The sequence below is a fragment of the Mauremys mutica genome, chromosome 11 (assembly GCF_020497125.1).
Source record: "Mauremys mutica isolate MM-2020 ecotype Southern chromosome 11, ASM2049712v1, whole genome shotgun sequence".
Classification (NCBI taxonomy): Eukaryota; Metazoa; Chordata; order Testudines; family Geoemydidae; genus Mauremys; species Mauremys mutica.
The window spans coordinates 15616415-15644175 of NC_059082.1; the positions used below are offsets into that span (position 1 = coordinate 15616415).

The window sequence follows — 27761 nt, forward strand, 5'->3', positions numbered from 1 at the left end:
GTCCTTTTTCCATGATAATTAATTAGAACAATTTATTCTGTTCTCACTCCCTTTATGTCAGTTATTCTGCATCCCAGAAACATTCCCTTCCACCATCTCCAATAACCCCTTTCACCAATTTGTACCTATTAAATTGCTTTAACCTTTTCTGATTCCATCCCTTCTAAACCCTATCATCCTATAGTAGTTGCTCTCCCTGCAATTCCTCTAGGCTTCTCTCTTGCCTTTCTTCAACATATTGTACCCAAATTTCATGCACTATTCCAATACATTATGAAGTAATGACCTGGAAAATTATAGGTCTTAAATCAAAACCATTTCTGAGTTATAGTTTAAAAAAATGTTCAGCTTGAGAACCCATCTACCAAGTTTCTGCCCAAGGGAAATTTTTATGGGTTTATATTTGAAACATGGAGATTGGGTATATATTAAAAACATGGCCAGATCCCTAGCTATGCAATTGCTAGCATACAGATCTTCTATAATTAGATAATGGTTTAACCACCAAGTATGTAATCTAAATTGATTTTACAATCAAAGTCTTTTTCTATTCACCCCTTTGTGATCATGTTAGTGTGCAGCTTACGTGGTGATTTCTTGGGTACTAATGTTTTGTTGATGGTTGTGCATAATTGTTAAGTACTATGGCCATATTTGAAACTTTACTTCCAATAAATAGTTGCTTTCAGATTGGATCATGAAATCTCATCAGTAACTGAGCTCAATTTTAAAACAGGGCAATAAAACGGTCATGTTAAATATTGGGTAATTCAACAAACAGAAACATGATCAGATTAAATTATCTTTATTTTAATAGTCACCCATTCTTGTTTCTATTGATTCTAGAATAAGACTTCACAATAGATATTTGCTAATTAGAATGAAATCAATACAGTCTTTATTAACATGACTTTTTTTGTTAAAAATAGTGTATTTTATTGCTACAAAAATAATGTATGACTATTTCAAGTTTGTGCCTTCATATGAAGTCTTTGGTTGATCAGTTTGTAGTCGGCAGTATCCAGATGCTTTTAGCTATCTTCATAAAGGATTTCATCTATTTGGATATCATTTTCTGCCACTGGCACTGAGTCACAGATCTGTTCCTTGAAAGCCAAGGCAATCGTGTAAGGTTTTCCTTTGGGATGATGCATGCATCGTTCAAGGAAGGTATCATAGTATCCTTTCCCTCTTCCCAATCTGTTGCCGCTTTTATCAAACCCAAGGCCTGGCATGAGGATGAGGTCAAGGCCTCCTGCTGGAAAAAATACATCAAATGAAATAAAGATTAGTGGATTAACAAACTAGTGCTGTGGATTTCCTTATGACTTAAATATTTACACATATCTGCCAACATTAAGTTAAAATGCTGGTTTTATATTTTGCCAAATGCCTCCTTTTTCTTGCACAGATGAAAAATACCTTGAATATTAAATCTGTAACTTTACATAGTCACCTTATCCAGTGACTATTAGATCAGCAGCAAAATAATTAGGCCTATGAAAAGCCTGAAGGGAAAAAAACACCTATCTTCAAACAAACCCTAGTAAGTGTGGGAAGAAGCAGAAAAGCAACCCATAGTACCAGCCACAAAATGAAGAAAAAGAAATTAAAAGAAAAAAGATATAGAGGGAGGAAACTTCTTAACACAGCGGTAGAATTTCCTGTAATTGAACCACCCCCTGGCTTCCCATAAACCAAGCAACTGGGATGTGGTATGTTCTAAACATAGGCCACTGTGACAAACTTGCTACCTTATATCTAGGACACAGTGTATGCTCTTGTTAGCTAGGTCAGGGTTTTTTAAATGATTATTCAGTTATTGGGTTGGGGGGAAAAACACTGGTACTAGTAATAATCTTGCTTGAGCCATCGCTGTCGCTCCCATGGCTCAGTCTACAACCAGGTCCCTCTTACTCCCAGTCTCCTTGATTCATAAACTTTGGCTTATATGCTATAGGTCCCTGTTCTGTGGTGGGGAGCAAAGGCCAAAGAGGGGCTGAGGTGTGGAAATGGATGCATGCTTCCCCACCCTCCCCAAGGGTATCTGAGTTTGTGTGGAAGGGGGCACCATCATGGAGCAGCCACTCTGTATGGCATGTTCCCCGAAGTTCAAAGGATTTGCAAGCAGAAATGTACATAGGACGCAATGCTACTGTAAGCAGTATTAATTCCTCTCTTTGGCCTCTCCCTTCCTGAGAGGTATTTGGGTAGGCAACAATGAACAGCTGCTAGGGGCTCCAGGCAGCAGCACAAAGGTGTTGACTCTCCTTGTGGTTGCATCAGGATCTGTCAGCTTTGGTACTGAATTCCCCAGAGCCTGAGGGTTTCAAGGCCAGGCCTTTGCCCCTCTGTGATGCTCACATTCCTCCCCAGTGAGGGCATTAGTCTTCTGAAACCCCAGAAGTTCAGCCTCTTGAAATTCTATAAGAGCTTTTTTCTCTACATGTTTTTCCCATGGGAGGGGAGAGTTTATACTTTCATGACTGAGCTGCTAATCCCAAGTGGCTTAGCAGTTAGCTTGGATAGGAGATAAACCAAACTGCTGTTGGCTAAGAAGTCATTCTCCTAAACAGATGTGTGTTCTAATGTATAAATGGTAAAACCTTTACAGGTGATCCACCCAACCAGCCTAGAAAAAAAAGCACAGTACATTCAGGATCAGATTAACCGTTTTTTCCAGCATTAGTAATACTCTGGAGACTGATGTGGTCTGGGGTCAAACCAGTAGGGTAACTAGGATTTAGAGTCTTCTGCCCACCTTGTTTTGGCAGATGATTCACATGTCTGCCAGGCAGAAAAAGGAAACAGACAATCCTGAACTGCTGCCAAGTTTAGAGGCAGACAACATGTAGAGCACCACTGCTTGTCCTGGGAGTATGAAAAGTGCTGCAAAGGTATCTTCTGAACAAATAACCCTGGCTAAACTAATGCCACTCTTTGGAACCATGAGCATCACACTTATTGTTTCACAGTGTAAGGAAACAGTGTTCTGTCCGATGCTGCTGTGGCAGAAAAAAAGATTAAAATGAGGAAGACAGAAATATATGGTGAAGCCTAGAAAACGCAGCTGAACTGAAAGAATCTGGCTAGGGCATTCATTAACAGCCTGTTTACTGTTTCCTATTTGCATCCCAATCATGGTGTTTCAGCAGGGGTGTTTTATTAAAGTTACTTGGTTACTGTACTTGTTCCAGGTATTTTTACAGCTCGTCCTAACTGCAAACTAGCATCTGCCACCATCTTGAACTGCATTGTTCTCATCACAAACCAACATCAAAACGGGACACCCAGTGGACAGATAACGCACCGAGTCAGGGATGAGGCTCAACACACAACGCAGTGTAGGGAAGGTTACACTGGAAGTGCTACAGCTGAGGAGGGATGTTTCCAGGGTATCCACCTGATACACTCAGGCCAACTCATTTGCACATACAGAGCAGGCTGCCAGATTTCCTTGCACTGCTCACCATTATTGAAAGAAGAATTACCGGTGTGAATATCCATCCATTCTACCCTTCTGACTAATTAGAATATAAAAAATGCAAAGTGAGATAGTGGAAGCTGTATCTCACAAATATGGCTTGGGCCAGTTTAGTCAACTTGCTTTCAAAAAAAAGCCCAAGGAAGAGCAGCAGGGAATTGGCCAATGGGAGGGCTGTGAAATGTTTACTGGTTCCCTCCTACCTGAAATAAAAGGGGAAGTGAGAACACAGTAGAGGTCTGAACATTTTGATTGAAAAGGGGAGACAAATGGCAAATACGAGTAAAATAGGAAAACAGAAGAGCTGGACAGGAGATCTTAAAATGCAGTTGTACCTTAAAAAGTGACACTGTAAAAACAGCATCATTAGGTTCCACGTTTATGGTGTCTCAGCCACTGGAGATCATATGTGCTCAGTTTACAAGTCAAAAGATACATTTGCTGGCAAGCCTGCAAACTCAGTCTGGGATCTAGGGGTACATCTACATGGCAATTAAAAACCTGCCTCTGGACCATGCCAGCGGACTTGGGCTAGCAGGGCTCAGGCTAAGGAGCTGTTTAATTGTAGTGTAGATGTTCGGGTTCGGGCTGGAGCCCAGGCTCTAGGATCTGAGCTGGGACGGTCCCAGAGCTTGGGCTGTAAACCAAGTGTCTACATCATAATTAAACAGCCCCGTGAGCCTGAGCCCTGTGAGCTTGAGTCAGCAGGCACAAGCCAGCTGCAGGTGTCTAACTGCAGTGGATACAGACCCTAAGATTCAAGTGATCTCTTTCCTCCTTTAGCATTGTCACCAGTAATAAAGGTCAAATTCTCCCCCGAGTTACCCCTGTACAGCCCCATTCCCTTCAAATTATGCCTCCGGTAACGCTTGCCTTTCATTGGGACTGCGTGAGTATAAATGACTGGCCCTGCGACTGGAACTTAAAAAACAATTCTGCTGATGATGCACAAGGAATAGCCTTGAGCACACTCTCTCTCAGCTGTGTTGAGCTCATAGGGTAAAGAGCAGTAAAAACTTCTTTTAGTCACTAAAGTCAGCAGATATTAATATATGCAAGGGGCAAATCTCCAGAGTAAGAAGGTGCATTTTACACAGCCACTTTCATTTTACTTTATCTGTATATTGCAAGCAGGAAGAAGGTAAGCGGGTGGGAGTGCTGTGGAAAGAGGGAATCGGCAGGGACAATGCTGGGAAGAAATAAATTTTCTGTATCACTTCACTGATGGCACAAGCCACACTTCAATGAATTTAGATGTATTACTTTAAGAAATTGTTGGGTTTTTTTCTGGGATCTCTAGAGAACCAGAATCTGTTCTAACGAGTGTGCCCCTCTGCAATCATTGATTTTATGCTGAGTAACTCAAACGAGCTTGTGCAAATCTTCAATATGAAAAATGATGCTGTAAATATTGTAATAGGCACCCTCACACTTTTCAAGACGCCAGAGTGCTGTAGAATTTCTTTGCCCTGACTCACAATGTACTATCTGATTTCAAAACTCCTCACGCAGCACAAGATTAAAGTAAAATACCAAACAAGATTTCAGTAGAAAGATGATATGCCATAGGTGCTACCCTGAAAGGAAACTAAAGTCAGTTCAGGTAGCATTAGCCCCAAATCCTGCCCCCAGATCCCAATCTCTGTAATTTGGCTGAGTGCTAGAGAGCTCCATCAGAGAAGGATCAGAGGTGCAACCATATACTAATTCACACAGCGGTACCAGGAATGAAGATGCATAAGACCACCATCTGCACTGAACAGGGCTTCAACAGGATAGTACAAGGTTGGGGAGGGAAAGTCCCTCTCACCCCCATAACGCTTGCCCCCATACATAGGATCTTTGCGGTAATAGTGACACCTCCAGGCCTGCCACCCAAGTAGCTGCCACTCATGGACATGCTAGCACCTCCTACCCCCATAGAACCATGCTCCACCCAGTATGGACCCTTGCATCCTATTTCCCTTTTCCTCCACACACAGATGGGTCCACGTCCACTGAGGGACAGGGTGGGGATTTGGGCTGTACTATGTAAACAATGATTTATTTTTATTATCTTTCAAAACCTAAGTGCAGTTTAAACTGGAAAGGAGAAAATAGCTGCATGCCCCATTCATTTGCCTTTCCACATAGACTTTTTCCTCCTTCTCTGCAATGTCCACAAAAAAGACCATTATCAATGTCAGATATGAGGCTGCCAAAGCAGGATTAAAAATCAGTGAAAAGAAAATGAAAGTCATGATCTTTGAAAGAGGAATCAGCAATTATGGTGCATATGTGATTGAGAGTGAAGAATACAGCAGAGTTAACAAGTCTGTATATCTTGGAAGCACAAGCAGTGCTGATGGCCATCTCCATAAGGAGGTGAAAGCAAGAACTGGAAAGGCAAGTGGAGTTTTTCAAAACTGGCCAATATTTGGAAAAATAAGAACATTCATACAAGAACCAAGATAAAGATATACGGTGTTATTGTGATCCTCACATTGTTACTTGGCAAAGAGATGCTAGTGGAGAATACTTGGTATCAGCTGGTGGGATAAAGTAACTACAGCAGAACCTCAGTTACAAACAGCGCGGGAATGGAGGTTGTTCATAACTCTAAAAATGTTCGTGACTCTGAACAAAACATTATAGTTGTTCTTTCAAATGTTTACAACTGAACATTGATTTAATACAGCTTTGAAACTTTACTATGAAGAACAATGCTGCTCTCCCTTTATTTTTTTAGTAGTTTATGTTTAACAAAGTACTGTACTGTATTTGATTTATTTATTTGGGTCTCTGCTGCTGCCTGATGGTGTACTTCCAGTTCCAAATGAGGTGTGTAGTTGATTGGTCAGTTCGTAACTCTGGTGTTTGTAACTCTGAAGTTCTACTGTAATGCTGATGTGTTACAAAGGACTGGCCAACAGACTATAGTCACAACGATCCGAGAAAGAAGGATAAAGCAGTTTGGCCATGTTGTATTGATGTGAAAAAACTGTATTCCTAGACAAAACATTGATTGGATACCACTTGGAGGAAGAGGGAAAAGAGGAGGACAACAGATGACATATGAGAACACCCTTGAGAAAGATGTTGCTGTCATAGAAACAGACTACGAGGAAGCAAGAAACATGGCATTAGACATACGGAGGAGGAAACACTAGGTTGCCTCATATGTCACAAGGCATGAGAACATTTAATAATAAAATTATATATAAAATATATAATCTGCAGTATTCATGGCCTACTTATACAATAACACATTGCACTGATATAGCATCTTCCTTTCAAGGACTTTATACCTCACAAACATTAAATAAGCTTCACAGATGCCACCGGCAGAAGGTTGATTTTCTTTTTTGGTGGTTCAGGTTGTGTAGTTTCCACACTGGGGTGTCGCTCTTTTAAGACTTCTGAAAGCATAATCCACACCTCGTCCCTCTCAGATTTTAGAAGGCACTTCAGAGTCTTAAACCTTAGGTTGAGTGCTGTAGCTACCTTTAGAAATCTCACATTGATACCTTCTTTGTGTTTTGTCAAATCTGCAGTGAAAGTGTTCTTAAAATGAACAACATGTACTGGGTCATCATTGGAGATTGCTATAACATGAAATATACAGCAGAATGTGGGTGGAGACCAGGGGACATACAATTGTCCCCCAAGGAGATCAGTCATAAATTTAATTAACACATTTTTTTTTAAAACGAGTGTCATCAGCATGAAAGCATGTCCTCTGGAATGATGGCAGAAGCACGAAGGGGCATACGAATATTTACCATATCTGGCACGTAAATACCTTGCAATGCCAGCTACAAAAGTGCCATGCAAATGCTTGTTCTCACTTTCTCGTGACATAAATAAGAAGAGGGCAGCATTATCTCCTGTAAACATAAACAAACTTGTTTCTCTTAGCAATTGGCTGAACAAGAAGTAGGACTCAGTGGACTTGTAGGCTCTGAAGTTTTACACTGTTTTGTTTTTGCATGCATTTATGTAACAACAACAAAAATCTACATTTGTAAGTTGCACTTTCATGGCAAAGAGATTGCACTACAGTATTTATGATGTGAATTGAAAAATACTATTTCTTTTATCATTTGTACAGTGAAAATATTTATAATAAAAAATAATATACAATTTGATTTCAATTACAACACAGAATACAATATATATGAAAACGTAGAAAAACATCCAATATACAGTCAAACCCCTCCATAACGCGTCCCGCCATAACATGATCGCAGGTTGGCTCCCTTTAAGGTACAATATAATACTGTACCAATGGTTCCCAACACCATGGCAGGGGAGAGAAGCTGCAGCCTCCCACCTGCTGGGGAGAAAGAGCACCAGCGCCCGCAGCCCCAGAGTTCTCTGTCCCCGGCAGGCGGGGAGCCGCGGCTCCTCTTGTAGCTGGAGGGAAGCCGTGGCCCTGCCCCTGCTGGGGACAGAGAACTTCGGGGCTGCGGGCGCCGGTGCTCTCTGTCCCCGGCAGGTGGGGAGCTACGGTTCCTCTTGAAGCCGGAGGGAAGCCGCGGCCCCGCACCTGCCGGGGACAGAGAGCACTGGCGCCCGCAGCCCCGGAGTTCTCTGTCCCTGGCAGGCGGGGGGGCCACAGCTCCTCTCCCCTGCTGGGCACTAGGCACCAGGGGCACTAGGCGGTGCACCTTAATGCACCGCTTTGGGGACCACCTGACTGATTTGAAACCCCGCTATACCGCGACCCCGCATTTAGCGTGATGGGATTTTTTTGGACCCCAAAGGTCTCGTTATAGCGGGGTTTCACTGTATTTAATAAATTTCAATTGGTATTCTATTGTTTAATGGTGTGATTAATTGCAATTAATTTTTTTAAATCGAGATTAATTTTTTTGAGTTAACTGCAATTAATTGACAGCCCTAATTCTTGTAACCGCACAGAGGGCTTTGCGGCTTGTGTAATATTTATTTGTTATACAGTGCTTTCAATCCCGAGATCACACATTCATTTGGTAGCGTTTGCCACCCACTTTCATAGCTGTGAATGATTGCAGATCAATGGAGAATCGAGCCCAGAGGGCATCATTTACTTTTGTGTTTAAGCCATCCTCCTGAAAAAGATATTCTCTCTCCATAGAATGGACACCATAAGCAACAGGAGACTAGTATATGCACCTGCCTTTTCAACACCACTCAATGCTGACTGCTTTTCAAAACGTATCCAACATCAAGGAATGAAAAGTTTCTCTGATCTCAGAGTTATGCAGCTCAGCTGGGTGACAGATCACAGAAATAAAAATATCTACATTTTATTTTTTTTTTGTAAAGCGTCACTTTTCAAACAGGGAAAAACTCTAGCTGCTTGCTGCCTACAGTTCTATTCTGATTGCATAGACACAAAAGTTAACACACTCAATTGCCTTCAACATTAAAGATATCCATCCTGGTGGCATACAAAGCACAGAAACGGGTACCAGCAGCTGGAGACAGGGCTTGCTTACCTTAGCCTTTAGTGTTATAACTTTCCCAAGTGCTTGCAAAGGATCTATGCACCTCATCACATACTGAAATTCTTTATTTCCTTCTAAAAATAATCTCTCTAAATTTTAGCACAAGATTCATTTAAACATGGGCAAATTTTTCAAAAACATGTAAGGCCCAGATTTAAAAGATATTCAATGGGAGTTAGAAAATATCTTTGAGGATCTGGGACTAAGTGATTTAGGGGACTATGACTGGACTTTCAGAAGTGCCATTGAAAATTCATTGGAGTTAGGCACCTTACCTTGCTTAGGCACTTTTGAAAATCCCATTCCAAGACTCATTTTCAAAAATTACCTAATCATTTAGGAGCCCATTAACTTTCAATGAAACTTTGGCTCCCAACTGCCTAAATCACTTTTGAAAATGAGATGCAGCCTCCTAAATCACCAATGTGCCGTTCAAAATTTCACCCAAGATAAACCCATTCAACAGCATCCCCAGTTGTGACAAATGGATGGAGGTGGGAAATACACAAAGTGCTACAGAGTCACTAGATTCGGAGCCAGATTTCCAGCAGTACTTAGTAGCTGTCATTATGGCTCTTACAGACAAGATGCTGAACTCTTAAAATCTATCTTCTAAAACCTGGCTGCTTATTTTGGTGCCTAAATGGAAGCAGAGCTCTTTTGAACACCTGACCCAAGACATCATTTGTACTGACATCCAGGGGATGAAGTTTAGATGACCTGTTATGGATTGGAAGATCCAGCCATGGGTACTAATGATGAGAGTAATCTAGGAGTGCCTTTTAATAGTGGGGTAGTTCCTTTTGAGCCAATTAGGGCACACTCGTGGTTATCATTTAACATCATTCCTCATTCACACACAAAGTTGACTGACATTTATTTGGAAGTTTCATTGGCTCCGAGACTCACTTATCTCCAGTGCTGTGCTTTTCCCATGCTAGCTTAGCCCCAGACTATCTTTGGTATAAATTTTCCTAGCTCTGCCACTTGTTTGGTGGGGTTCTGGGGGAAGGACCAGGGTATGTTCTTGGGCATGACAGGGGGAAGGTGAGAGGCTTTTCTGGAGTGTTTGTACTTCTGTTGACTGAGGTATATTGCTACCTTTGATTAATGAAGTTAATTTATTTATATATTAGTATTACTGCTTCTGGGTGGTTAGTGCAAGTTTAATTATGGTCAGGGTGCTTGGAGCTTTTGTATGGGCATTCCTTTTAAAATGTAAGGTATTTAGAGCAGGGCCTGTCTTTTTGTTCTGTGTTTGTACAACAGCTAGCACAATGGTGCCCAGGTCCACAAGTGGGGCTGTTAGGTGCTACCACAACACAGATAATAAATAAATAGATAAGAATAATGTTATATCTAAATAAATAAATCATTTGATAAGTAGCAGTGATGCTAGGCTGAGGGGCCTTTTCCCTGCATGCTCTGGATGGGGCCAGCACAGCTGCTGCAGTTGTTAATAATGCTAATACTTCAGCTCTAATCTTTGAATTCAAAAGCAGAGTCTTGGGTCATTGCAGAGGTTGCACTATCTGAGATGATGGGTGTAAATGAGAAACCTGCTCACGACAGGGCCCAATCCTGAGCATGTCGAGATCAACAGGAACAAGCCCACAATCCTGAGCTGGGAACATGGTCCCAGAATTGTAGGGCTCAGTTTCAGAGACAACCCTCTGCCTGATCTTCTGGCTAAATGGTAGGGAGGAAATAAAAACAGTTAAAGCAATCAGCACTGAGAGCAAACTTGAAGGACCCTGAGTGTGAGAAACCTATAGCTATGCTGCACTTTCCCAAGTCATTGTGTCTGGGACCCATGTTCTGTAGTACACACATTTAACAATGGGAGATGTATTGTTTTTATCAATCTGCCCTGCTCGAATGAGAAAGGAGACAAAAACATTGCCCTCTGCTGCAATTAATAAGCCATTTGAAAAAAAGTTATTCATCCAGAACCAATTATGCTGACATTTACCAATATTGCAAGTGATTACACAAACATCAGCAATTATGTATCTCGACTTTCCCCCAGCCAGTCTGCTAAAAAGCAGGAAGAATCCCCTGAACAGAAAGAAAATTCATATCGAATAACTCACATTAGCTCACACAATCAAGCCCTTGAAAATCAGTACCGGTCGCTCAGCAAAAAAGTCACACCTCCCTGGAAATAGTAAGCTAAAGCACAAAGGGCCAGAACCTCAGCTGGGGTAAATCCACATAGCTCCACACTGTCTCCACTTCACTGTGCTGACCTAATGAACTACACGTGAGACACAACAAGTTACCTACGTGAGAAATATCATTGGTTCTTTTTCTGCCATTTTAGGTATTTGCTGGGGTGGGGGGTTAAGCCGCTCTTCATGTAGACATTTCTATAGTTCTCACTGCCATAGTTCCCTTACAACCTCAAACACATTTGTATTATGGGACTAACTTTCAGATCTGGTTTTATTTGAAAAAAAAAAAAACACAGCTAAATTTAAATGGTGACTATTTAATTGCCTTTCCCTCCAGATGTGCGATCTGCAGTGAATGTTTAACAATGCAGTATTCCAGGCACCTTGGCAGCATTTATTTTGTTTATTAATAATCACACTAATTACTCTAATTAGCGATGTCCGGTTGTTTCTTTGGAATGAGGTTCCAAGAGAGACCTACCATTTATTCAAGCACATGCCAGTAAAGGGTATCAATTCAAAACGAACTGCTAGATTAGGGTTGCCACCCCTGTATTTCAAAAATATGGCAGAGACTACAGTCTTCCCTTGAGCCTCTAGGGGTGTGTCCCGTCTCCTCCCCGGTCCTTCCTAGGGGTTCTCTCTCTCCAGTGCTGGATGCTGCAGAGAACCCAGGACCTCAGTCAAGTACCAGGAGCAGAGTTGGAGGCTGCAGTTGCTGGTCTCTGCCTGCTGCTGAAAGAAGCACCAGGTCAAGTTGCCAATCAGCAGCGCTTTGCAAAGTGAAGTGCTTCTCCTTGCTGGATTTCAGATGCTGGAGCAACACACTGGACCAGTATGACAGTACTACAACCCTGGTTGAAATATGGGATAAAAGGCATGCCATACTGGTTTTTAGTATGGACAGCTTTTTATTTAAATGAGGGATGTCCCTTATAATAAAAGGACAGTTGGCAACCTTATGCTAGATAGTGACACCCCAATTCAGTAAACCATCCCTATTGAGTAAGGGCCTCCTTCCAAAGACCACTGAAGTCAATGGGCTGTGGAACAGGCCCTAAAGCACATGCTTAAGTCCCATTGACTTTATTAGGACTTAAGTACATACTCAAATGCTTTGCTGAACTGGGGCCTATCAAAGTAGAAAGTACTAGATAACTTATTCCTCCCTCTACTCTCCATGTGAATCCCAGCAATTGGGCACACTGCTCAGGCCTGTATTCTCTTGATCAGTTTATTGGCACTTGGATTTATTTACAATGTTAATCAGCATCCTGAGTTTTAAAGGGCTACAGCCATAATTCTTCCTTAAGCACTCCAGCCCAGACCCTTCCTCCAGCACAAAAGCCCACATCACTGCACTGTATGCTGAGCAGTTCTTTGGAGCCTGGAGAAGAACTCCTTACCACCACAGCGCAGGATGATTCTGCTACTTCATAAACACTGCTCCAGACCTCAAGGCCAGAACAGTCTCTGTGGTGCCTGTGCACCACTCCTCCTGCAGAAGGGATGGCCAATGAATTCACATCACAGCAGGTCCACAGTCCTTGCTACAGCTGCTTCCTCGGCCCACCTCACTGTCAAGTCCCCACTGCACAGGGAGTTCTGACAGAGCCCAGCTCTGTAGCTCACAAGAGGTGCTCCCTTGGAGCCCCTGCCCCCAGCAGTGGAATCACACTGGTTACACTGCAGGCAGGGCCTCGTGCATGTCCACAAGAGGTGCTGGTGACCTATGTTGACATATTCTCTATGCCAGCGTTTCCCAAACTTGGGATGCCACTTGTGTAGGGAAAGCCCCTGGAGGGCCACGCCAGTTTGTTTACCTGCCCCGTCCACAGGTCCAGCCGATCGCAGCTTCCACTGGCCAATGGGAGCTGCTGGAAGCGACGCGGGCCGAGGGACGTACTGGCTGCCGCTTCCAGCGGCTCCCATTGGCCTGGAGCTGCAAACCACGGGCAGGCTTTCCCTACACAAGCAGCAGCCCCAGTTTGAGAAACACTGCTCTATGCAATATCATTCACTCAGAAAAATCCCAGTGGAATACTGTCCCTTTATACATTAAGATCCCCCAAAAGTATATCCATCCAATACAATCACTTAGAGTAAGTTAAATATTTTTTGTTATTACTTCAATAAAATATTTTTCAGAAAACAGAATCATCAGCGGACTCTACAAACAGGTATTGAGCAACTCAGCATTTATCCATCTATTCATTCATGTCAATGTTTTGTGTCAGCACGAAACATTAGTCTTCACAATTCACACTTGTTCTGCTGAACTACGGCTTAATAAAATATTTACACCTCTCTCTGAGAAACTACATGATCCCCATCAGTCATACAGGTGTAAAACAGATGAGTGGTAGTAATTCTTCCATTAGTAAAGTTGCAAAAATACACTAATAATGCCCTTTGCTCAGCTTCTATTCCAATATGCTGAGATAAAAATGGAATGAGAATGGTTATTTATATTCCCTTTTTAAAAAAATACATTCTTGTAAATTTTGTGCCCAAGAATGGGAAAGGCTTACAGCACTGGCTGGAGCCAGATATGGAGTACGTGTCCGTACTGCACAGACATTCCTACTAGCTTCACCAATAAATATCCTTTCATTTACAATCAGGGCCTCTGGTGGCATCATTTTAAGACTTGAGCCAAAACTGTACCTGGTTTCACAATATGAAAAAGACTATAGTAGGGATCAGACTGAAACCATCACATGCTGCCTTTCACTTGTGGTTTAAGCTATATGTCAGCTCAGGTTTAAAAGTTTAGTACGTTCCCTTTTCAGAATTTGCTAGGAGAAATGCCATTTAGTTGGAATGGTTCTTTGAAGTATTTTCATAAAGTACATTATGTAAGCAAAGCACGTAAGCTACATTCCTCACTTAAAGCCATTTAAAATACTTTCTGGTTTTGCGAGTCCAAAATAAAGGAAATCATTGCTTAGAAACGCTCTGGTTATCTGCTTTAATATTTACTTCTTTGATAGGTGAGTTATTTGCTCCTGTAATTCTGAGCAAAGAGGCTAGAATAACTTGACTGGGAAAGCTTTCTGGCACTAAGGGGTTGCACCTGGGTCAAAATGCAAAGTTAAGACAGCAAAATACAGAGCACCTGCCAAGGAGCCAAAAGGAGGAGGACAAATCTGTGTAAGAGCAACTTTGCAACATGTTGATACCTTTTGTTGGATCAGCAAATGCTAGTCACAAAGCTTCTGCTTTAAAGAAACTTGCAACAGCACTGACATTTGAAGTGTTCATGCCCGAATGGATCTTACACTTGTAAAACATTAGAAAAATATGAGGATTTTAGGCTTGGTCTACACTGCCAACTTGTTTCTGTACTACTACGTCACACTCAGAGGTGTGAAAAATCCACACCCCCTGAGCGACACAGTTATACCGACCGAACTCCTGGTATAGACAGTGCTATGTAGATAGGAGGTCTACTCCTGTTGACATAGCTACCGCCTGTTGGGGAGGTGGAGTACCTACGCTTATGGGAGAAGCTCTCCTGTCGGCATAGATAGCATCTTCATTAAGCACTGCCGCTGCACCTCTGCAGTGCTGTATGTGGGGACAAGCCCTCAGTGTAGATGACATTTTCAAATCTTATTATTCTGCTTCTCTTTAAAGTGTACAGATAATAACGATACAATCAATAAAAATGACTAAATCGAAATATGACAAATAGTTTATAGTTTGGGGATTTGGGGGATTTTTTTTTTAAACAGATTATGCAGTGTTACTATCAATATTTCTACTCCACTGCTGGAGCAACTAAATTGCCTGTGAAATATAAACCATTAAGATGTAAGCCATTAATTTCTTCTTTGATGCATAAACATAACTCCCATAAAGAGTTAGTCCACAGGATAGAAAGGTTAGGAATGTTTATCTGGCAGGGTTTATCGTGCATGTAGTCAGCAGGTAACTGCACCACTGCCATCTGTGTCAGACATGTTTTATCATCACAATGACAGAATGGCTGCTTTCAACCACTATATTTCTTACACACAAACCTTGTACAGACGATCGGCTTTATAAAAATGACCACACCTGGAATCCCAGCACCCACTCTGCGATTGCTCATTTTTTTAGACATTAGGTTGGAACATTTGCTCTCCCTTGTGTGTGACTGCAATCCTAAACAAGATTTTAATTATAGGAGACAGCAAAAATGACACTAGCTCAAGCTACTAAATCTGTAGATTCCTGACACCTGCTGGTAAAGGGAAATCATTGCATCACTTCAGAGCACAAAAGTGCTGGCTTGATGGGTCTAGTCCTCACATCACAAATACTCAAAATAATTACAGTCAGCACAAGCTGGAATTGTTGAACCAGAATGTGATGCTCCCGCTGAGTTATAGCCTTACTCACATTATGAAGCAGTAGGAGAATCATCCCGCATTCTGGCGCTGAGGAGTTCTCCTTCTCCAGGCTCCAAGGTACTTCCCAGTGTACATGATGAGGAGGTGCTAGGAGTTAACTGTATTACAAACTGGTCCATTGCTAGTCATCTCAGCAATGAGGACAAAGATTAAATGGGCCAAGGAGGGAGATCTTCTCTCCCTAGAGATGGTCCATCCAAGACCAGGCTGAAGCACACTCTTGGGCAGCATGGAGACATATAGCCACTCCTATTGCCCATACTATCTCTACTCTGTGGACAAAGAAAGGGGTACAGGCTCCAATGCTGCCAATCCAGCTCTACATTTACTCCAAAAGTCATGAACAAAAATCATCTGCAAGAATAAAAGCAATGAAGATAAAATCTCTCTTTAAATTAGTCTCATGGAGGTAGAAAGTAATACTCGCATGTTCAAATTTTTCTCTTAAAACTCTGATGTAGGTCTCAGGCCATAATCCAGAACAACCTGTTATTTGCTTTTGAAAGACTTCTGTATCTAGGAGACAGTACCAAGAAAATAAGTGTTATTGTTCACATTGTAATAAAATTAGCCCTCTTTGAGACAAAACACTTCAGAGCCACTTGCAGTGAATTTACAACCTTTTAGTATGCCATTTCCACTTTCCTTTACACTTCAATTAATTACAGAAGAAGTAATCTTTCCAGTTGTTTTCCTGAGTGAGAGAGATTAACAAGGACATTTTATGCAAGGAGAATAGTGATACAACACTTAAAGTGGGATTAAAAGGAACAGCAACCTTTTAAAGAGTTAATGAACTTTACAAAAGTGAACAGCTTTAATATTCCCAAGGCTTTTAGAACTTCAACAACATGCTATTGGTTAGATGTGCGGTTAGAATTAAGCCATCTTTTGTTCATGTTCTACAGCCTACACAAAAGGAGTTCAGAGTAAAGAAGTTTAAAACATTACAAAGTGATGCCAGTGAAATCCACCTGCTTTTGTACTACAGCAGTTCATTTATTTATTAAATTCCAAAGAAAGAGAGAGCAGCAGTGGTAAGGGAAATGGGACTTCAGTATCATATGTGTTTCTGAGCACAAGAACAGCTAAGGGCACAACTAAAAGTGCATATAAAAGTCCAGAGGAGTGGGTGCTGATTGTTACTAAACAGGCTCAGGTAGCTGCTAGAACAGGGGTGGGCAAACTATGGCCCAGGGGACGCATCTGGCCCTTCGATGTTTTAATCTGGCCTTGAGCTCCTGCTGTGGAGCCGAGTCCAGGGCTTTCCCTGCTGGGGAGCGAGGTCAGGGGCTTTCCCTTTTCCGCAAGGCTCCTGGAAGCAGCAGTATGTCCCCCCTCCAGCTCCTACACGTAGGGCAGCCAGGGGGCCCCAAGTGCTGCCTCCACAGCTCTGATTGGCCAGGAACTGCAGTCAACGGGAGGTGAAGCGGTGGCACCTGCAGACAGGGCAGTGTGCAGAGCTGCCTGGCCGCGCCTCCACGTAGGAGCCGGAGAAGGGACATGCTGCTGCTTCGAAGAGCTGCTTGAGGTAAGCGCCACCTGGAACCTGCACCCCTACCCCCTCCTGCACTCCGACTCCCGCCCCCTACCCTGATCCTCCTCCCACCCTCCAAACTCCTCAGTCCCAGCCAGGGAGCACCCTCCTATACCCCCAACCCCTCATCAACAGCCCCACCCCAGAGCCCGCACCCTAACCTCCTGCTCCAGACCAGAGCCTCCTTCCACACCCTGAACTCCTCATTTCTAGCTCCACCCCAGGACCCGCATCCCCAGCCAGAGTCCTGACCCCCCCCACACACCCCAATCCCCAATTTCGTGAGCATCCATGGCCCGCCATACAATTTCCATACCCAGATGTGGCCCTCGGGTCAAAAAGCTTGCCCACCCCTGTGCTAGAAGCTAGTGTAGAAGCCAAGATCAAGAGCAGGCAATTCTGTATGACTCCTGTCCTCAGTCCAAGAGCCAGCTGGTCAAATGTCATATTAGAAGCTGGTGGAAGCCCCCATCTCTCAGCCAAAGGATGGAAAATAAAAGAAGGCCAGTGGGACATGGCTGCTATCATGGCTGGGTCTCAAACCTGTACTGTTTTGGCTACAGGTGTTATTCCAGCCTTACCTATTAGGAAAGCTCCCGCCAAGCTAGTGCAAGTCTGTCTACCCAGGCTGGGAGGCTCACTCCCAGTTACATATCGTATAAGAAATAATGTATGGTTCTCTGTGATGTATTTTATGGACCTAGAGGATATGGAGGGTAGTTTTTGTAACAACTCAGGAAAAAGGTCTGGGCATCCATATGGACTTCTCAATGGGCAGAAGCAGTCAAAAAGCAAACATTAGGGTGTATAAAGAAATAGAAAGGAAATAATACTGAAAATATTATACTGCCATTACATAAATCATATTACATATATCTTCGCCTCAGATACTGGATTCCATTCTGGTCACCCTCTCTTTAAATGGAGACAGCAGAAATAGAAGGGGTTCAGAGACCAGTGGGAAGAAATATCAGAGGTCCAGAAAAAACTGTTAGTTTAGAGAGGAAAAAAAAACAAAACACAAAGGTGATATGACAGAGCTTTAAAAGAACAATTAATATTATAGAGAAGGTAAATCAGGTGGTCATAGTTACCCTCTCATAATACAAGGACAATAGGCCAGTTGATTAAATTGAAAGGTAGCAAATTTAAAATGGATACAAGGAAATATATTTTTACGTTATACATAATTAACCTGTGGAACTCATTGCCACCAGGCAATATTAAAGCAAAAAGCTTAGCACAGTTCCAAAAAGGATTAGATTATATGGAGATGAGATGATGAGAAAGAGAGAAAATATGGACACATTATTACATAGCTACACACTCAGGGGTTTCTCACACCTTTCACTGAAGTATCTGACATTAGACACTGTCAGAAACAGGATACTGAACAAGACGCAACACTGACCTTATCTAGAATGACAATTCCTATGTTACAAGAGAGGAAGAATCATCTCTTCACCAACCGACCCACTAGAACTGAACTGATTCTTCCTATGCAACAAAATACTATGGCTCATTGTCTTCAAGCAGAAGTTCAATCCAAAGTTTAAATCATTTCATTAAAAAATAAATTACACTAAGAGCTAAGCCTCAATTTTCAATTTGGTTTCATGCCATGGTCTCAGCTTTTCTTTTTATGACCATTCTAAAGAAATTTCAAATTATAATCTATCCCTTGGCATATATTGTACTGTAAATTTTAATCAAGTCTCCCCAAAGAGAAGACAATCTACTAACACCCTCAATCACTTTAAAATCTTGTTTGGAGCATTCTGTTTTCCCACTATGCAGTAATATTTAACATCATTGCTTCCAACATATCCATTTATCCGACATTCAGAACATATTTTCTTTCAATCTGTCTCAGTAACCCCCAGAAAATTGTATGCAATGTGTCTTATTTCAAAATGCTTAACACAGTTTTATAAGTTACCATCATATTTTCATGTATAGCTATTGAACAACTAGTGTGTCTGAAGTGACACACAAGACATTTACTCTGCTTTCAGTTATACTATTTTCCTCTTACATTGTTTTCTATTTCTAAACTCCTTTATATGCCTCATATTTCCAAGTTCTTATTCCTGGTGCACTGTTTTTAAAATTCAGCCTCTTATCTTTTTTACAATGCCATCTTTCTTTTGTAGCTAGGTTTCATGTGATCCTCTCAATAATATATTGCCAATCCATATGTCCCAACACTAAAGGCTCTATATATTTTTAAGTTGTTAAGAATTCTGAGCTGACTATCACTACCAAAGTCCTGTGTGCAGTGAGTGCAACAAAAATAAATAGCAGGACTTTAAAGGTGGCTAAAACAGTGTATTTCCAGCTAAAAATATTTCCGCAAGGTAGTTCCTAATGGCAAACTTTGAAATGGGGCGAATGCTCCCTCGATAACAATTTCAAAGTACTTACCAATGGGTTGCTGCAATTGTAAATTGAAAGTATCCATTTTCCTTTCAATGGGATCATGCTAACTGGTGTAAGCAGCTCTACTCAACCCTAATGCATCCCCAGAGCAGGTCCATCCTGTGCACTGAATTAGACAGGAGTTTTGTGTTAAAAATAGTATGTTATCATGTAATTAAAGACTGACTCAAAAAGCAGACTCCCAATGGGGCTGAACTTTGACTTTGCCACTGTTGCACATTTGCTTGTTTTATTGCTTAGTATGTAGAAACGCCAACGGAAAGCAACATTTTAAACAACAAATGATCTGTGTCATTTTTACGTGGTAGAGAGGATGAAAGACTTCCTCTTAGAGAAATTGTCTTGATCTATTTTTACATCAATAATGTGTGTAATGTTGTGCACTACCAAGATGAAAAGGGACAATCCTGATCTAACAGAGAAAGGACTACAATTAAAGGGAGTATCTGTTAGAACCTGGAATGCATAGCCAAGGTTTAACAACACCATTCATAGAATAGATAATGAGCTATCCTCCTTAAGAGTCAGACCTGTGAGAAGCAAAGTTTTACAGATAGTCTGGATCTGAGCTTTCTGTTTTGTCATGTATAAATGAATATAGTCAGTGGTGACATAACTTATTTATTTACCTGCAAGATATTTCATGGAAATTAATAGCAATATATGCAAGCAATAGGAACTTTACTATTAAAACACCATGTCATCTACTCAGAACAATGTAAACACCATTCATCACTACAGTATTTGATAACATCATGGAGATAAAGGATTCAGACATTCATAATTACAATGGATGATAAGGGTGGTAACGAAGCAGTTTGGCATTCCTGCAAATGTACCAAAGTTTAATAAATATGGCAACAACATTTTGCACAGGTTCTGTATGTTTTTCTGTTAGGAACAGTCTGTCTACTTCATGTCTCATCATGCAATAGCCTCAAAGAGTTTAAATGCACTTTCTAACCTTCCAAAAGCTATTCAGGGGAAGAGGAAGGAGGTCTGCATTTCCAGTCTCTGAACAGGATAACCCCTGAACATATCTAAAGATATCACAAATAGATAATAATAAGGTTCCATACAGGAAGACTGAAGAGGAAAACTCTACCCCCTCAACCCAGGACCAAAACATATGTTGCCATGCGCATGCGCACACATCGGTCATTATTACAGAGAACCGAAAAATGGGGAACATTTTTTCCTAATTCTTTTTTTAATTCAAACTTTAATCAAAACATTGAAATTTGAAAAACTCTGACCAGCTTTAGCTGCTATTCCAGCCCCTCTGGCACTACTTGAAGTGAGAGGTACAGGATCGATGTAAACATGCCTCCCCGGGCTGCCCTATTGCAGACTTCTGTGCCAGGCTTCTTCCACAGTGCACAAGAGCTACAGTGGTCCCTACATTACCCCTCCTTGCCAGTCACTTCCCCCCAACTGTAGGTGACTTTCATCCTACGATTTTCCTGTTTTCTCATTGTGATCTCTAACTTAGCCCTGGTCTACACACAGCCCCTGGTTCGAACTAGGGTACGCGAATTCAGCTATGTGAATAACGTAGCTGAATTCGAACTACCCTAGTTCGAATGACTTACCGTCCAGACGCCGCGGAAGCAAACTCCGCGGCTCCAAGGTCGACTCCGGCAACTCCTCCTGCCGTGGTGGAGTACCGGAGTCGACCGCGGCGCTTCCGGAGTTCGAACTATCGCGTCTAGATCAGACACGATAGTTCGAACTCCGAGAAGTCGAACTCGCCGCGTCGACCCGGCGGGTAAGTATAGACGTGGCCTTAGGCTTGTTAAATGCAACTAACTATAGTTCATCACATGTAGTAAGTTGTCTCTTATGGCTGAACTAAGCTTAACTAAATAAAATGTTAAGATGTTTTAAGAGCCACCTTCCAAAGACCTCAAACCTGCTGATTAATGATTTACAGAATTTCATGCAAGACAGACAACAGGAAAGGAAGTAACAACAAAAAATGCTGGATACAGGGGAAAGAAAGAATGACCATAGGAGGTAAATGAAATCACCTGCCATCTAACGTGAATACAGAGAATTCTAAAGTGAGAAAGATGGACAAAAGAGAAGAAATTAACAAGTCAATCAACTGAAACAAAATAAAATGAAAATTCTGATAGATGGAGACTTAGTACTGATGCTAATGCTGATAACACTAAATGACCAAAGAGAATTCCCATGAAAAAAAACTAATGCTTCTGGGAAAAGAACATGCTAATAAGAAACATTTAAAAATCCAGTGAAACTGAATTGGTTTGAATTGCTGCAGTATCCAGCTTACAGGAGCTGTTGGTGACTTCACACGATGTGTGCAATCTGGTAAGTCTCTGTACAGGTGAGCAACTCTCAGGCCTTGTCTACACTGGCAAGTTTCTGCACAGTAAAGCAGCTTTCTGCGGTGTAACTCCTGAGATGTACACACTGCCAAACCACTTAGTGGTCAGAAACTCCTCAGCTGCAGTGTTGCAAAAAAACCATCTTGACGAGAGTCGGAAGCCTTACAGTGCAGAGGCTCCAGCACTGTACTGGCAGTGTAAACACATTACAGCGCAGAAAGCAATCAATTGGCCTCCAGAAGGGTCCCATAATCCCGCAAGTGGCCACTCTGCTCATTGTTTTGAATTCGGACAGCTGCCCTGAAGGCATGTGCCCCTCCCCTTTCAAAGCTCAGTTTCTGAATGCCCTTGAAAAGCAGCTGGCAATGTAGTAGCATGCCCTTGGAACAATGTGATTGGGAAACCTGGATCATGTGACGCTGTGCCTGCCCCATGAGGCATTGCAAACCCTTCCCAAAGTACCCTGCAGCCAGTTGCACAGTGGGATAGCTACGACAATGCACTGCTCTCTTTGCCATTGCAAGAGCTGCTAATGTGGATGCGCTCCACTGTCACAAGGAGCAGTATGGACACGCCACAGTGGTTTAATTCCAGCACTTTAATAAAAGTGGTATAACTTGTTGCGCAGAAACTCACCACCGTAGACGTACCCCCAGAATCAGGTTTCCCACATGAATTCAGCATTTGCTTTCCATTAATATTCTTAAACATTTCTGCCAGTGAAGATGTTCACTGAAATATTTGCTGAAAGCAAACAAAGAAGGAATGTGAACAAAGGCAAAGCAAGTTTGTTTATAATTTGTGGGCAGTTGGAGAGGGTTCTATTGAAGAGCTGGATGTGGTGGGGTTTGATTTGGAGGTCAAATGGCAGTAAAATTAGTTTTCTACAGACTAGAATTTTGATATGACTTATAAAACTGACAAACTTTTAGATCTTGTAAAGTGCCAAGAGCCTGAGGCTGAAATGAATAAACAAATGAAAATGTGAATGAATAATGACAGAAAATAAATTGAAATATTCCCCCAGCTCTAGTAGAAAGTGCTTTTATTTTGCAGTCTCAGACCTCAATCCTAAAAGCTGTTCTACAGGCTCTGCGAAGACACTAGGATACATCCACACACAACAACATTTAGGATCCAGGAGTCTATAAAAATTCCTACATTCCAGCTTATAACTTCCAGAAATTAGGATATCAGGAACCAGAGTGCATTCTAACAGACTGTCCTTCCCTTCTAACAGCTTCTTATTGATCCCAAGCAACTCCTGCTCATTGAGTCTGAGGATGGGGCTACACTACAGCTTAAGTCGTCTTAAGTTGTGTCACTCAGGGATTGAATTAGCTACCCCCTTGAGCAACATAGTTTACGCCAATTGAAGCGCCAGCGGGGACAGCGCTACGTCAGCGGGAAAGCTACCGTCAGTTGAGAGGGCTGGAGTAAGCTCTCTAGTGTAGGCATCGCCTGAGATTCAGCATCAGAAAGAAGGAAACACTTACCCCCAGACAAAGCTTCTTCCCTTACATCATCATCACAAGGCTGATGAATGTTCCAAGATGTCAAAGGAAGTGAAGAAATTTCTTCAGCGGATGTTAACTTGACCATATCCATGTGACTGCTCCGGGGCTTGTACTGTGGAATGAAACACTCCTTCCCTCTCTGAAATATGTCCTTAATGATTTCTTCTGTCTCAATTTCATCTTGCATACTCAGAAAGATTGCAATTCTTTGGGACTCTTGGTACTTGGAATGCCCAATCACCTACATGGGAAATTATTGCAATGAGGTTTAAAAGCTTATGAAAAGATCCACTTATTATTTTTACTTAAAAACTCAGGTTTAAGCAATATTCTCCGTGAAAAGGTTGAAAATATTAAAGAGAGAGTTTATGTTTCACATCAGGAAAACTTATGCCCCCCACCCGGTGTTTACTAAAAGTGAAGTTAACATAGATGATTTTGTGTATTCAGTTTATAAACCGTATTAGCATTACTGAGGATATAGTAACAGTGCTTTGGGACAGCATTTGAGAGAGAACTCATAGATGGAACATTTCCCTCTTGTCACTAGCACAGGACCAGTGTTCAGTATATTTTGCTGATCCTATAAGCATTTGTACTTTATGCATTTTAAAATGTATAGTGCAAGCACGTTCAGACAACCAACATCACTGCAGAAAAAAGTGCCTGGGACAGGGAGATGTTAGTCCACAGAGCAGAGAAAGTGTTTGTATTCCTCATTTATGTTTTAAGTCATACATTTGGTCCCACACTTGGGTCTTGACAGGTGAGAAGTACGTCAGTGACAGTGTCAATGTCCAAAACTCAAAAGAACAAACTAAAAAGCTTTAGCTCAGGCAAAGAGTTGTTTCCTCCTGCCTACCTAGGAAAATAAGCTGAGGCTCAATGCCTTGCCAGATCAGGCCCTTAGTTCTTTAGCTCAAACTGAACTTTGTACAGGAGTTTGAAGTCCCAAAAGTGTTTTCCTAAATGCTTCTGCTGATAGGCAGTCTTACTGCTGCCCACTCTCCTAGCTGATCTAGGGAATGTAGGAGAAATTGCCTTTGCACTTGTTTGATCTAAAAGAGGCCCTCTAGACCAAAAAGCTGGACAAGGGCTGAACCTAGGAAAAGAATTAGAAATTGCATATGTGGTGTGCGTGATAAAATGTAAAAAGTTTCAGATCTTGCATAACACCCTCCTGAACCACACTGAAATTTTTTTAAAGGGTTTTTAAGGCCATGGTCCTGATTGCTCTGCACCTTGTGTCATCACTTACAACAGTACAAAGCAAGTGTAATATGCTTCCATTCTGATTTGAAAGTGATTTACACTCAACTTTGTAGTGGTGCAAATGCAAAGTGCAAGGCAATATAGGGGCTACGCTTATTAATTTAGTCTTATTTAATGGGACTGGAGTATGCAGACCAGAATTAGAATTCTCTTTTATGTGTCTGTATAATCCTGGACTAACTGCCTTTCTATGCTTTGACCCTTGTCACTTTCCTTTTTTTATTTTTTAAATAGTTCTCTAATTCTCACCTATATTCCTTTTTCTACTTGTACTTGTTTTTAACCTTTACTTAATTTTTCTCCCTCCCCTCTGACTAAATCTCTTACATTTATTTAAAAAGCCTAGAGTTATTTGGCTATCCCCCACTTTGTGTGTGTGTGATATGTAAAAACTACATCAATTGTACCTCTTTATTGCCTTTTTAAAAAATAACTATTCCATTCCCACTCTTCTCCTCTCTCTCTCTCTTCAGGTTTCCTCTTCCACCTACGCCTTCCCTTCTACAGTTTGGAAAATTCATAGTGTGATCCAGGGGCAGCTCTAGGAATTGCGCCACCCCAAGCAGGGCGGCACGCTGCGGGGGGCGCTCTGGCGGTCGCCGGTCCCGCGGCTCCGGTGGACCTCCCGCAGGCACGCCTACGGATGCTCCACCGAAGCCGTGGGACCAGCAGACCCTCCGCAGGCACGTCTGCGGGAGGTCCACCGGAGCCGCGGGACCAGCGGACCCTCCGCAGGCATGCCTGCGGGAGATCCACCGGAGCCGTCTGCCGCCCTCCCGCGGCACGCCACCCCAAGCACGCGCTTGGCGCACTGGGGTCTGGAGCCGGCCCTGGTGTGATCAATGCATGGTGCAGTTACATTGTGCCCTTGAAGACAAATATAATCAGACAGTCATTCACATTAGTACCAACAGCCAGAAGATGTCTCCCTGGCCCAGGCAGTAGCTCCTGTCACACAACAGAAGTTTCCAAAGAGAAAACGCTTTGGCCTTTGTACATTAGCTGATGACTATTATTGCAGAATCAGAGCATGCAAACAGCATGACTTTAATCAGGAACACAAACATTAAGCAAGCACAGTCACGCAGTAGCTAATTAAATACTAGTAAGAAAGTCAGCCTAATGCAGCTATTCCAATTTGAATTTAAGATCTTTCCAAGACGGGAATTTATGTAAAAGCATTCTTCAAATTCTAAGTAAAGTAGTCAAGTCTCTTTTATCCTTCTCAACTGCAATTCCTATCATCTGTTATGAAGATAATTTTTCAGCCTTTGCTCAAGATGTTTTCTCAACGTTTTCAAACACTTCTCAATGCCCACTACACTAGTCTCCTGATAATGAAGGTAATTCCTTTATCTCAATTTACCACTGACAATGTTTGAAAAGAGCTTTGGATTTAGATTTTCACTGTATATTTTGCAAATATTTAAGTCCCTGGCCTTGCAAACTCTTACACATGGGCTACTCATGGCAGTAAAGTTAAACACTTGTGTGTTTGCAGAATCAGGCCCTAGTCAGTTTACATATTCTACTGCAAACTAGACAGTGGCCCAGTATCTTCCCTTTAGGCGAACCCACCTTTATCACTTCTGGGTCGGATGTTCAAAATCTTTCAGCATTGCCATAACTCTGCCCCCACTGATACCAACAGGAGTTTTACTACTGAGTCCAATAGGACTAGAAGTTGAGCACATGCACAAGTGTTTGCATGATCAGGGCCTCACAATTCAGCCCAAATTCATTTATGTTATGAACCTTCTGAGCCTACCTATAGCTTCTCATTAGTTTTAAAATTATGTGTTTAGCAGCATCAGCTTAGTTGGTGCTGTTCAAGACACAAACAGCAGTCAGTCCAAAGAGCTCTCAGTAGAAAACAGGCTATGGGCTTGTCCACACTGGAATAAAAGGTGTATATTTATAATATGCTAGGGTTATAATATGACAGGTTTTTAAACCCTAAGGGAGACAGGGCAAGTTGTATTTTAACATGTGTTAATTAGATGAGGTGAACTCTATGCTCAGCTATCCTAGCCACACTAGTGTTTAAAAACGTGTTAGAACACGTGCTAGCTTAGCTACGTCCCCCCTTTTCCTTTTTTTTTCCTTTTTTTTTTTTTAAAGAAATACTTCATTATCCTAGTGTGGCCAGGCCCCTAGTTAACAGGCGGCACTGGAAAATCCAGAGGATCTGATTTAAAGGTTATACATTATTTTAATACTATGAACTTGCAGGCATGGAGGAAGAAATATATATTTTGGGTGGGATATGAACGGGGGTCTGGCGCACACAGCCCGAGACCAGGCCACCTGTGGGGCATAGGCCTGGAGGCAGGAATGGCGAGCAGAGGTAGGGAGAGTTCTTTCTGCAGCAGATTCAGGCAGTTTGAGGCTCAGCTGCACCCGGGGCGGGGGGGAGCACCCCCAAATCACGGCTGGCCCAGAGCCCCAACTTAAGGGCAGGGCGGGCCTGGCCCTGGAGGACTCGCGGGGCCCGCTCGGGGAGGAGCAGTGGGTCGGGCGTGGGGCTGGTATTCGGGGCGCGCTGGAGCCCGCGGGGCCTCCAAGGCGATCGGGGCTGAGCGAGGAGAAGGGCGCAGGCGGGGCCTCCGTCCCTGCCCCACAAACGCGGGAAGCCCGTGAGTCACCGACCTCTGCTAGGGCGGGGGAAGCCCAGCTACAGGGCAGCCAGGCAGGGTCCTAGCCCCGGGCCGCGCCTGAGCCCGGCCGCCGGGCACCCACCTTGCGGCTCAGCAGGCGGGACTGGCGCTGCTTCTCCGCCTCGCTCAGCGCCCTCAGCCGCCGCTTCAGCTCCGCTCGCAGCGCTTGTTTGGCGGCTCGCAGCGCCGCTGCCATCTCGCTGGACTCGCCCGCCGGGCCGGGTCCCTCCCCTCGGCTCTCCATGCGCAGAATGAGCCCTCGGCTGCTCTGCGCACCGCCTCCCTCCCCCGAGGCCTGCTTCTCACGGGCCCCGATCGCTAGAGATCTCAGAGGGACCCCCAGCGCCGCGGCCCAGGTCCCCGCTGCCCGATTGGTTCTGGTTCCCCGTGCCCAGGGGGATCCCCAGCGCCGAGCCCCCCGCTGCCCAGGGGGATCCACAGCGTCCGCAGGCCCCCGCT

At 42.9% G+C, this 27761-nt stretch overlaps 1 protein-coding gene across 1 annotated transcript; it reads right to left on the reverse strand.

Annotated features, from left to right (window-relative positions):
- Positions 1-789: 789 nt before the first annotated feature.
- MTHFS (methenyltetrahydrofolate synthetase) lies at positions 790-27561 on the reverse strand. Its single transcript, XM_044980094.1, has 3 exons — positions 27385-27561; positions 23353-23614; positions 790-1255 (listed from the first exon to the last, which is right to left on the reverse strand). The coding sequence occupies exons 1-3, from the start codon at positions 27544-27546 to the stop codon at positions 1032-1034; spliced, it is 648 nt and encodes a 215-aa protein (XP_044836029.1). The 5' UTR covers positions 27547-27561; the 3' UTR covers positions 790-1031.
- Between the last annotated feature and the right edge of the window lie 200 nt (positions 27562-27761).

What these genes read in the sequence shown, in the direction of transcription:
- MTHFS (XM_044980094.1), bottom strand. Translation starts at nt 27,546, where the DNA reads ATGGAGAGCCGAGGGGAGGGACCCGGCCCGGCGGGCGAGTCCAGCGAG. An exon ending in CCCGCCTGCTGAGCCGCAAG is followed by an intron (nt 23,615 to 27,384) that starts GTGGGTGCCCGG and finishes TTTCCCATGTAG; the next exon opens with GTGATTGGGCATTCCAAGTA. An exon ending in GGAAGAAGCTTTGTCTGGGG is followed by an intron (nt 1,256 to 23,352) that starts GTAAGTGTTTCC and finishes TTTTTCCAGCAG; the next exon opens with GAGGCCTTGACCTCATCCTC.